The 11,894-nt window shown below is 48.9% G+C and overlaps 1 protein-coding gene and 1 long non-coding RNA gene across 2 annotated transcripts; one reads left to right on the top strand and one right to left on the bottom strand.

Annotated features, from left to right (window-relative positions):
* Nucleotides 1-6,405: 6,405 nt before the first annotated feature.
* On the bottom strand, nucleotides 6,406-11,649 carry ADCYAP1 (adenylate cyclase activating polypeptide 1). The gene is given in 7 exon segments (XM_081561874.1): nucleotides 6,406-6,740; nucleotides 7,830-7,928; nucleotides 8,331-8,462; nucleotides 10,612-10,722; nucleotides 11,042-11,232; nucleotides 11,234-11,340; nucleotides 11,529-11,649. Coding segments are annotated over 7 exon segments (951 nt in total). The 3' UTR covers nucleotides 6,406-6,550.
* Nucleotides 6,530-7,363, top strand: LOC145534431 (uncharacterized). The gene is made up of 2 exons (XR_014074583.1): nucleotides 6,530-6,787; nucleotides 7,047-7,363. It is a non-coding gene; the product is annotated as an uncharacterized LOC145534431 (long non-coding RNA).
* Nucleotides 11,650-11,894: the final 245 nt, after the last annotated feature.

Here is an 11,894-nt window from a genome sequence, read left to right as displayed (position 1 = left end):
AAAATGAGCTTAGACCAGATGATATCACCTAGATGATGTTCCACTGCTGTTAAAAAATATCTTTCATTATGTCCCTTTTTCTGTCTATGAACTAACATTCCAAGTCAGATCTCTATAGATGAAGAAACGTCTTTTGAGAAGTTTCTTTGGCAGCTGCAGATAACTACTCTGCTAAGTATCACTTTGAGGGCAGTCCAGGCCCCAGTCTGTGTCTCAAGAAATCCTTTTTTCTTTATTCTTGGAAAAAGTATGATTTTGCTGAGACATAAGGTGAATTCTAATTTGGAAATACAGTTCTTCTTTATCAGGATGAAAAAATTAAGGCCTGGTAGGTAGCTTGAGTGTATCACAGCCATTTGCCTACATGTGAATTTGAAGTTCATTTTATACTGGAGTGGGTTGCCACTTCCTTCTCCAGGGGATCTTCCCAACCCACGGATCAAACCCACATCTCCTGTGACTCCTGGATTGGAGGCAGATTCTTTACCACTGAGTCATCAGGGAGGCCTATGGCAGAAACATGCCTAATTAATTTGGCATTCTTTTCTATGTAGCTTTTCCTGGAGGAAGATCTAGTTTGATTTACAATGAGCACCTAATTAACAAGTTAATTTTACTTCCTATATATGCTTTGTAGCCATCCTATTAGACTAAGCGCAAGGAATGTCAAGGTGAATTCTGCAAGTCCTCTGGTTACTTCCATCACTCAAAAGAGGTATACATTATGTTCCCAGAAGTGTGTTGGGCATTAACGTGCAATTTGTCATCCACTCCTTCCAGGAGATCATCGAGCTGGGGAGACAAGCCACGCATTTACAAAGCAGTTCAGGAGCAGGGCAGAGCAGCGTGGAATTAAAGATTAGAACTAGTGCTGCAGAGAGTAAGGGTTACAGGGGGGAAAAGTGCAAGGATGGTGATGAGAATGAAGAGAAGGTTGCTCAGAGAGGCTGAGGAAGATTCCTATAGAAGGAGGTTGTGAGTTGGCCCTTACAGAATATTTAGTTTGGGTAGGTTGAGAAAGGGCATTCCAACCATGGAGGAATTGTGGGAGATGAAAGGAAGCATTCCAGTTTCCAAGACTGATAAGAACCTGTGCTTCTAAAGAAGAAAGATCATGTTGGGTCCAGAGTATGAGAAACTCTGGACCCTGGGACAGGGCAGGCTACCCCAGAACATCAGAGGGTAATGAGAAAGAGAAGAAGCTAAAGCTACCTGTTTCATGGGAAATGACCAAGGAAGGGTGACCAGTTACAAACCAAGGTAGGAAGCCAGGGGTGAGGTGTGGGCTGCAGCAAGAGGAGCAGGCACCTCCCTTCTTCAAAGAAGGGTTACAATGGAAGAGAAGAGCTCAAACTTGCAGTTGATTTCCGGTCTTATAACCATGCAAACAGTTCAGTGGAGTGTGAGGTCACAGGGGGCATCCAAGTAAAATCATCATGTAAACAGCCAGATTCAAGGCAAACGTGGATATGATGCAGTTGCAAGTTGACTTCTGGACCCGAGGTTACTGCCAGCTAGCTGCACATGTTCTATTATTTCATTAATCTCCCAGCCACGTGACTGAATTATTTAGACTCTATTTACAGGATCACACTTCTTCCAGAAGCTCCTTTAATAGAAAGGTCCAACCAGAATGTAAAATAATGCTAACTATGGACTTAGTGACCTAAAGAAAATATTGCATTTTTCCAAGAACCTAATGTCCATCCTAGGAGAATACAGCTTTCTGATATATTTATTACTGTGTGCAGAGGGCATGAGGGCTTCCCTGGTGGCTCAGTGGTAAAGAACTCGCCTGCCAATTTGGGACATGTGGGTTCCATTCCTGGGTTGGGAAGATCCCCTGAGGAGGAAATGGAAACCCACTCTAGTGTTCTTGCCTGGAAAACAGAGGAGCCTGGTGGGCTACAATCCACAGGGTCACAAACAGTTGAAGACACAACTTAGCAACTAAACAACAGATAGCATAACCTGTCACTCATTAATAGGAAAAAAGCCCAGTCCCAGCACACGCATGTGCCTACATATGTCACCAAATTCTTAATTTAGGTAGTCTCAGACTTTAGTGCCCATCAATTTAGGGTTTTTATTTAAGATGCAGATCCACTGATTCTAATGAAACCCTGAAATCTGCATTATTAACAAGTTCCCCAGGTGATTCTGTTGCAGAAAAATATTCTTTCGAAAAATACTAGCTTAACTCCCACATGTTAGATAGGCTTTCTCAACCAGTGTGCCTGGTCGATTTTACGTGTTCAGTAAATATATACTGTATTGAATCAATGTGTCCCCAGCCCTAAGAGCAGGAGGGCACACCTGATGACTTCTTGGGTACCTAAATATGCCAATTCCTCCAAGGAGAAGCCGTCATTTTGAGTTATCCCACATAAGATAATACAGAAAGTTGCTGTGTACATTCACTTTACTTGAAGTCAGCCATGTGTGTTAGTTGCTCAATCACGTCCAACTTTTGCGACCTCATGGACTGTAGCCTACCAGGCTCCTCTGTCCATGGGATTTTCCAGGCAAGAATACTGGAGTGGGTTGCCATTTCCTCCTCCAAGGGACTTTCCTGACCCAGGGATTGAACCCAGTTCTCCCGCATTGCGAGCAGATTCTTTACTGTCTGAGCCATCAGGGAAGCCTCAAAGTCAGCCAATCTGGGGCTTATTTCTATTTTCTCAACAAGTCACTGGCCCTCAACCAAATTACCTTTTTCTTCATTCTTCCACTTAACACTTAATACACTAGCACATTACATATATATATGTATATACTCAGCAACTCCATGGTTGGAAGATGGGGGAAGAGCAGCAGAAGTGGTTCAAAGATGAATAAGAAAAACTCCTTAGCCAATAAAATCCAATGTAAATATGAATTGTACCATTCATTTTTTAAAACACACTACAAATGAGATCTCTAGATCATAGGCTCCTCCTTATATGATTCTGGGCCTGAAATACTGAGCTAAATTCTGAAGATAGTTTTTGAATCCTTGTAGATCTTTGCTGGTCTTTTAACACTACGGTGACATATTTATTGATTTATTCATTGTATACATTAATATTTAGGATGAAAACTTAAATTAAATTGTATTTGACATGATAAGTGACTTTTAATACATTTTTAAGCCAGAAATAGCAAGGGCTGCAAAATAAACACCACTGCGAAATTTATGGAACATTCATATGAAGGTTTTGCTTTAAAGTTTGTTAATAGGATTAATAAAACAATCCACAAATGACTTTTCACATTTTGTCCTAGGCTTCAAAGTACATTTTCTTTTAAAGATATTGAACTGTTTGTGTGTCTGTGCTCAATCACTCGATCTTGTCTGACTCTTTGCAACCCCATGGACACCAGGCTCTTCTGTCCATGGAATTTTCCAGGCAAGAATACTGGAGTGGGTTGCCATTTCCTTCTGCAGGGAATCTCCTGGACCCAGGGAGTGAACCCATATCTCTTGAGTCTCCTGCACTGCAGGCAGGTTCTTTACCATTGAGCCACCAGGGAAGCAACTCTTTGCTTATTCATGTTCTTTTTCCTTCTGCTCAAAGTATTTTAACCTGAGATAGTTGTCTGTAGACCTCTAAACATATTTTTAAACCTCCAAAGTTAAGTCATTTTTATACAGAGTTTTATGGAGACCAATTTAATCTGCAGAGTTACTTATAAAAGAACAACATCAGATTGCTATTTTAGAAGTGTAACTAATACCCAAGAACTATCTCCCACCACTGAATAGCAACTTTCTGAATACTTAGCAATGCATTTACACACTAGGGGATGGAAATTAATCTAAATTCAGCATCCCACAAAGGTTCCAATATCTTTGCCTATTTATGAGCTTAATATCTTCTTAGGCGTCTCCATCTAAGTAGCTACTTTAAATTTTTAGTCAAATTCAGTAACCCATCAAGTAGATATTAAAGTACAATTTATGAAAATACATAATTAGATATTCCAGACATGAAAAATCCTCTGGTTGCTAAAGAAAATATAATACTCTAAGAGATTTTAAAGTAGTTACTTCCTGAATGTCTTTTTCCCCACACATTAGACGAAGTTGCATTGTTTATAAAAATTTATTCATACAAATTTTACACACTTTATATAACAGTTACCAAAGACCTAGTTATAGATATCATGTGTGTAATAATACTTGGGTAAGATGTTTTTATAATCAGTTGCACACAAAATAAGAGCTTCAAGACTAACATCTACCTAAATTATCACTATATCATAAATCTGCTCCAGGTTAGTAAGGCTCTTGGCATTTCTAAAAAGTATACAAAAGATTAAACTGGGTGATCACTGTAAATGCTTGCAACTAGCCACAGGAACACTAAATTAGACTTCATAAAGAAAAGGTTAACTAGCGGCCTATTTCACCACTAACAGCTGACACAAATACAGAAAACTCTGCCCGTTATCCAAGAAACAAATAATTAAAGACTAAAATGCAAGCCAATGTGTTGCAGCATTGTAGGGCCACTAAATAGCCATCTGTGAATCGTGGCGATTTAAAAGGCGAAGAAAGGCACTGAAGCTGCAAACCCCATCCTGTGTCACATTGCCCGAGGAGACTGCAGAATTAAAAGAAAGATTGATTCCATACACAGGACTGAGGCACAGATCGAAGGCCTCTGTGCTTTCACTGTTTGCAACGTGATCTCCGGGCAGCATCCATCCTGCCTGGGGAATGCAAATCCAAGTCTGTTTTCTTTGATTTATGACTCCATACTGATCAAATCCATAAAGGAAAAGGAAAGGTCCTTGACATGCTAATGTTTAATCTTTTCTTGTTTATTTTTTGTGTGTTTTTCAAAAGAACTTGTGCCTGAAATTTGGGGAGTTTGGCTGGCTGATTTGCCTGCTGTTGCTTGATCTGGTTGCTGGGTGAAGGTTTCTTTTGTTATAGAGATTACCTGATAGGTTCAAGAAATTGACAGGAAACAGACAGACATGCTTTCTGTAGCCGAGAAAGAATACAAGGGGACATTCTCAGGGCCTGTTGAAGCTTGCTTACCTCACTCTTGACCACAAATACAAGATAGTACTCATACATATGAAGATGAGGTTTAAATGATTTATCAGTTAGTACAACTGAGCAACATGTGAACACTACACATTCTAATATCACAAAGGTTGGTTTTATGAAATAAATTTTACTAAGCAATAAGCCATAAATGTAGAAAAATACATTTTACCTACAAACTCAATCAACAAGGAACAAAAGATTCATATATAGTGCATAATTACTTAGTGGTAACCACACAGGGGTTCCTACACTTTACAATAAGTGCTAGCATCAAACAACAGAAAAAGAAGCATTCACAAGTTTAAGAGAAGTGAATAAAAAATGGCAAACAGTACTTAAACAGTGCGAGAGGGTGGGAAGGAGGAGTCTTCAGAAAAACCACAGAAGAAGAGGGAGGCTCCTACAGAGCAGGGTTCAAAGGGGAGGATCCTGGCCATTTCACAACATGAGCAGCATGGACAGCACTGGAGAAAAACACATTGTACTTTGCATCCATTACCAATACCCAGCGCCCAAAGTCAGGCAGGCAGGGGACCTATGGTGGGACTGGGCTTACCGCCAGCCCCCAGGCCTGGAGCTACCTGCAGCCAGTCCCTCTCCAGGGTCCTCCCCCTACTGCCTTATGCTCTGCCTTTTCCAATATTCCCACTTTGTTCCAATTGTCCTAACCTTGGGATACTGGGGTCCCTGGAAGTACAGAAAAGAGCGCTTCCTATTCAAGTCTCTCTTCTCTGTACAGTCCCCCAATTCCTCCCCCAGGGAGTGGTATGAATTCTGGGGAGAAGCACAATTTAGATCCAGCTGTTGTTTTATCAGGAGAATTTCCTTGTGGGCTGAGAGTCTGAAGAGAGACAAATACACATAAAAATAGAATCAAAGAAAGCAGAAATATTGGCATTGTCACCCAGCGAAGGGTAGACAGAGCCTCAGTTGAGTTCAGCTGGGATTGAAGCAGCCTGCCCCAGAGACTCCCTGGGAAAGAGAGACCTTCAGCAATCCTCCCAAATCATTACCTCAAAGTCTCCCTGGAGCAGGGCATCACTGTTTATGTACAGTAGCAAATGGTCAGTATTAATATCTTCAGGCCTATCGTGGATAAAAATACTATCCTTTTAATTCCAGTTTACAAAAATAGGAGTAATATTCAAAACAATGATTGTCTATTTTTCTATTTATTTTATATAAAAACAAACAGCTCAGGCGAATCTTCAATCCTTGTGCACACTGTATGAACGGCTCTCTATTATACTTTATATATATATATACTCTTCATATATTCATAATATATATGTCAATATCAATAATTGGTCCACAAAGTATATCTGTGCATTCTCTAGTGCTTCGTAAAAAGAAAAACAATATTATTATCAAAATATTCATTTAATGGCTTGACTTCATACATAAATACATGTGGGACAGAACACAGGAGCGATGACAGTTCAGTCAGTTGGAAAAAACGACTTCTCATTGTGTCAGGGCTGTATACACAGGGTAGCTGGTAACTCGTCGCTACAAGTACGGTATTCGCCGTCCTTTGTTTTTAACCCTTTGTTTATACCTTTTCCCTAGGACGGCCGCCAAGTATTTCTTAACAGCCATTTGTTTCCGGTAGCGGCTGTAGCTGTCAGTGAAGATGCCGTCCGAGTGGCGCTTGGAGAGCGGCTCCGAGTCGTCGTCCGCGCCGCCGCCCAGGGTCCCACTGCAAGGAGAGGGTCGGGAAGAGGGTGGCGGGGCGGGAGACACCCGGTGAGTAGACGCGGGGTGAGCAGGCAGACCCCACCCATCGAGGGAATCTTCAGGGGAGGGCGCGGGCTCTCCACGCCCAGCGCGCCGCCCTGCCCCGCCAGGAAGCAGTCACAGGGTGGGCGGCGATGGGAACCCTCGCTACTACCTCCTCATCAAAGATCTCGGGGCACTAAGTCCTTATAGGATGGGCTTGGGAAGAGGTCCTGGGCCAAACGCAAGCGATTTAAGCCTAACCCCTCTCCAAACGCTGCCCTCTCAGATCTGACCATCAGTGCTTTTGCGCTCAATCGTCCTAACCGTTCCCGGACGCCCCCACCCACGCAGAGAGAAAAGCACCAAAGAGCCCTGAATTTCCCGTTGGCTGTTGCCGTGGAGTTTACATCGATCCCGCAATTCCTAGTCAGAAGGGAGCACTGCTCTCCTACCCGCTAAGTTGAAAAACGTGATAATAATACAAGTCGACAGGCTGCAGGCAATACTTTCCATCACATGAATTATTCAGTGCGGCAAACGTAATCTGGTGTCCCATGGGCTCTATTAAAACGTTGCCTTCTGGTGAGAGAAGCTCCACGCAAATCCTGTGCTTTGGGTTTGTCTGGCACGAGCAAAAACTGTTTGCTTCCTTAAGTGTCCAAATTTGAGGATCTGTTTGTTTCGATTTGAATTTAACAGTGAAAGAAATGTGAGGAAAGAAAAAGTCAATAGTCCCAAGAAACTTGAAGGTTTTGATGGCCTGCGGAGGGGGACCTCTTTTTTTTTTTTAATTATTCAAAACGGATCAGACTTCCCTGTTTTCCTGCTCGCTCCCCTCCTCGCCTCATTCCCGAGCTCTCTGGCCAAACTTCTGGCCCGGTACCTAAACCTTAGCCTGTGGCAGGGGGCTGGCCCTGTAGACCCTGCGGCGCAGACGCACCCTCGGCCCCACGTGCACGCACCGACGTAGAAGCAGCCCCGCCCTCCCAGCGCGCGCCGGCACACACACCCACCGCGGCGCGGGCGCGCGCGCCATCACGCGCCGATTAACTCTTTCGCAAACTCTTACCCCAAGCCCTTGGCCATGAGCGTCTGCAGGTATCTCCTGGCGGACAGCGGGTCCAGCACTTTGCGGTAGGCCTTATTAAGGATCCCGTGGGCGACATCTCTAACAGGGAGGCAAAGTGCGCGCCCGGGGGGTCAATGACTCAGTGCCCAAGTGGCAGCCCCAGGACCCCGCTAGGCACCCCGGCGCTCCGGAAGGCTCTAGGGAATAACTCTTGGGATGTTCCCGTGAGTGCCAGGAACCAGAGTTCGTCCTGCCCTCCCAGGACCTCAGGTGTGGAGCCCGGCCGGGACGCGCACTCATTGCCGCTCCTTGGGCCACAGACCTTTTGGTCCCCATGCGGCCCTCCTGTCCACACAAACCGGCCCGCTCCTAACTTTCTCTCACTCTCGTGGGGACCAGCCCGTGAGAAGAGAGACTGGAGGACTTCTATGAAAAAGCACCTACTCGATGCGCCATCCCCTGCCCCTTTCTCCCTCCCAGTGCCCGGTTCCGCGGCAGTACCTTTCCTCCGAGGGGTAGTAGAGCGCGTAGGCATCGCGCAGCGCGGAGGCGGGGCTCCCCACGCCCGGCGGCTCCGAGTCGTAGAAGTCCTGCAGCGGGTTTCCGTCCTCGTCGTATGCCACGTCCTCAGGCCTGCGGGGGTAGCCAAGGGGCAGAAGGAGTGGTCACTAGGGTCCTTCCCCGCCTCTGCGAGGACCCAAAGACCCCTAGGGGCTCTCACGATGTTCCTTCTTCCAAAAGGCGCCCCTCGGAGAACTGTCTTTTAGGACAGGGGTAGGAGGAGGAAACGACACCCAGCAGAAATTCCCACCCCTCCTCTCGGGGGCCAAGGGTCGCCCTGCGGGGGCCACGGCCTCAACGGGCACTGGGAAGCCCAGACTTTTCCGCCGACCTCGCACGCCTGGCCGCCGGGGAGGACCGCTCCTACCCCCGGCCTTAGCGCTTGAGCCTCCCGCACAAGCAGCGGCGGGCGGAGACGGGAAAGGCCCTGGGAGAGAATCGCCGGCCAACCGAGGACCGGATGGGGAGAGTCCCGGATCCAGAGGGGGTGGATGGCTGGGGAGTCCGGCGGCCAACGCCGGCAACCACCCCCACCCAGCCTCCGAGCCCAGGGGAGCCCTTCCCCGCGCAGATGTAGGTCACGGAGAACCTCCGGCTTCTATTTCGGGCTGGAGAGGATCTGGCGAGAACATGAATAATAGATGCCCCTAAACTTAGCCTGTTTGGCAACAGCTCATTCCGTGGCGTGCCCGCGCCCTTCGGTGCGTCTTGCCCGGAGAAACTACCAGGCACACGGGACTTGGAAAATAGCTGGGGGTGAAACTGGGCTTTTAAGTCCAGTAAGTCGATAGTTAGAGCTAATCAGTTAGTGGTGGCCGGGTGGCAGGACGACGTCTCAACCCCGAGGGAAAGGGTCAATAGGGCACCAAAAGCCAAAGATCTCCCAGTCGCCCTTGCCCACCGCCTCAATCCCTGATAGAGGACGGGAGAGGTGGGTAAATAAAACCCTCTCGCTTTCGGCCGCTGGAGAGACTCGGAAAGCGGCCCAGGCAAGTAGCGCTCTTTAGGAGGATCGGTCATATTCGTTCCTCCCCTCGCCTTTCCTCCATCCCTGGAGAGGTAGGGGCAAGGCCAGCACACCAGCGAGCCCGCCCCACACCCAGCCTTTCCACGGCGACGCGCCTCTCTGCCCTGGCCCCTCTGCCCGGAGCCTGCAGGTCTTTCTGGGCACCTCCACCCCTACTCCGTGCCCAGATGCTGAAATCCTAATACCGAAGCCAGAACCCATCTCGCCGGCCAAATCGGTGGTCAGCGACCTCTAAGGAAATCCCTCTTGGTCGCGGCTCGGAGGAGCAGCTCTGCGGGCAGAACGCGCACTCCTCGCCTCCCAGAACCAGGTGCACCGCGGAGCGCGGATGCTGCGCCGCGCTGCGAGCTTCCACTCGCTCACTGACAGGCCCGGGACTCTGGGGCTGCGGCGGAAAACCCGGGCAGCACCGACCGATTAGAAACCAGAAATTAAGAGGGGGAAAAAAAGAAAAAAAAAAAAGAGGCAGGGTTACTGCAGCCTGGGGTGGGCAGGGCTGCCCTCCCAGTACTGCCTGCCAGCTGGCTTTCTTTTCCTCCTTTGCATCCGTTTCATCTGTGTCTCCCCCTCCCATCTTTGTTTCCCTTCTCACAAATCGCTTCTCAACTCTACCCGGCCAGCATTCCCCCTCCCCAAGACTCTAAATGCAGCTGGAAAACCTATCACTTGAGAGAAAGCTCTTCCAGTGGAAAGAATTCGAATTGAGGTGAGGGGGAGAGCCAGGGAGAGAGGGGGAGACCCCGCCCCGATAGCCTAGAACAAGCCGTAACAAAGCCAAGTCCGCGGGAGCCAGTCCCCAACCTGGCTGCGGGAGCCAAAGTTCTCGGAACTCGAGCTAAGAATCGGGGGAAGAAGTCAACTCAGGGCCCTGCCCAGCACCCCCCTCCCGGGGGAGGGCCTGGGGGAGGGGAGGTTTCTTCGGCAGGTTCGAGGTGCGCTCGCTCCACCCGGGACCCCGGGGCTGCGGCGGGGCCGGGGGAGGGGCGCCGAGCCCGGGAGGAGTCCGGCCCAGATCCCCCAAGTGACCGGCGACCGGACCCAGGCTGGTGGCGGCGCAGTGGGGGCGCATGGGGAGACGGCGGTAGCTGGACCGAGGAACTGCAGGAGGGCGACCGCGAGGTGGTGTCGGGGGCGGGGCGGGGGGGGGGCACGGCAAGTCCCAGCCTCCGCTCCGCTCGGGCCGGCGGCGCCTACCTGATCCCCGGGAACCGGAGTCCGGCGGCGGCAGGTGAGCCGTAGACGCTGCTGTGCATCAGTATCCCGTAAACGAGCAGGGCCAGCCTCGCTCCGCTACACATGGTCATTCTGCGCAGGACGGGAAAGAGATCACGCAGCAGTCCCAACGCCCCTGGCCTTCCACCACCCCCACCCCCGACCCCCTAGAAACTCCTCGAACTGGGGCAGGCCCAGAGCTCCCCTCCGACTCCCAGGGTTGAATCCGGCTTAACGACAGCCGGCTCGCCCCACCACTTCCTTCTCGCTATAGTTAGAAAATACGCCTGTATGTATCCAGTGCCCAGTAACTCGCCAGAGCTGGCGCCCAGAAAAGCTAATTCGTACCCCGAAGCCGGCAAAAGAATTAGCAATCAGGTGAGTTGTTTGGTAAGATTTTTTCCCTCCTTGCCATCCAACTCTTACCGCTGCCAGGAAAGGGTTTGCTGCCAAGTAGGACGGCGGGCAAAGGGCTTCTCCAAGTTTGTGCGCTGCAGTCACAACCCAAGAGGCATCGCCGTCTGGCGTTAGCGTCTGAGCAGAAGCCGCAGGAACGAGCCGGAGCCGCGGGAGGAGCTGGAGGACTTGTTTGCTGAGTCCTGTTATTCTGTTCAAAAGTTTGCCGACACTCGGAACTAGGACGGAGGGTGACACCGAGAGAAGGGGGGGCGAGGGGAGAGATGGAGAAGGAAGACCGAGGAGGCGACGAGCTGAGTGGGAGTGGGAGACAAAGTGGCCTGAAGTCCACCGAGAAGAAAAGAAGTGATAAGGAAAGAGAGAGAGAGAGAAAGAAAGAGGGCCTCGGCGAAGTCGGCGTCTGGGGGAGCCGCCGGGCCAGGCAGCTCGAGTAGGCAGCGCCTTCGCTGCTCAGAAGCCTCTCTGGCTGCGTCTGAAGCTGCGGTTTCTTCTACTGCTGCCGGTGGTTATTACAGAGGTGACCAGCCCTCTGCTCCTATTTATCTGGGCAGTTAGCAGAAATCTATCCGAACGTGGTTTCAGAAGAGACTTCCTTGTCAACATCTGTCTGCCTGTGGCCTTTTAAGTACAGAATATTTTATTGCACTGTTGCGCTCCGATTTTTATACGTGGAATGACTTCCTTTTTTTTTTTTTCAGTCACGTAATGATCGGGTATCAGAAAAAGACGTCAGCATCCTAGTCCCTCAAGGAACATATTAACTATCCTCTGCTGTCCTCCTGGATAAGATCCGGAGTCATCGACTTCTCATAAACACCTTTCACTCATACTGTACAATTTTAAAGGAG

The sequence above is a fragment of the Giraffa tippelskirchi genome, chromosome 14 (genome assembly GCF_054371585.1).
Source record: "Giraffa tippelskirchi isolate mGirTip1 chromosome 14, T2T-mGirTip1v1.2.pri, whole genome shotgun sequence".
Lineage (NCBI taxonomy): Eukaryota > Metazoa > Chordata > Mammalia > Artiodactyla > Giraffidae > Giraffa > Giraffa tippelskirchi.
This window is presented reverse-complemented; position numbering and strand designations above follow the sequence as displayed.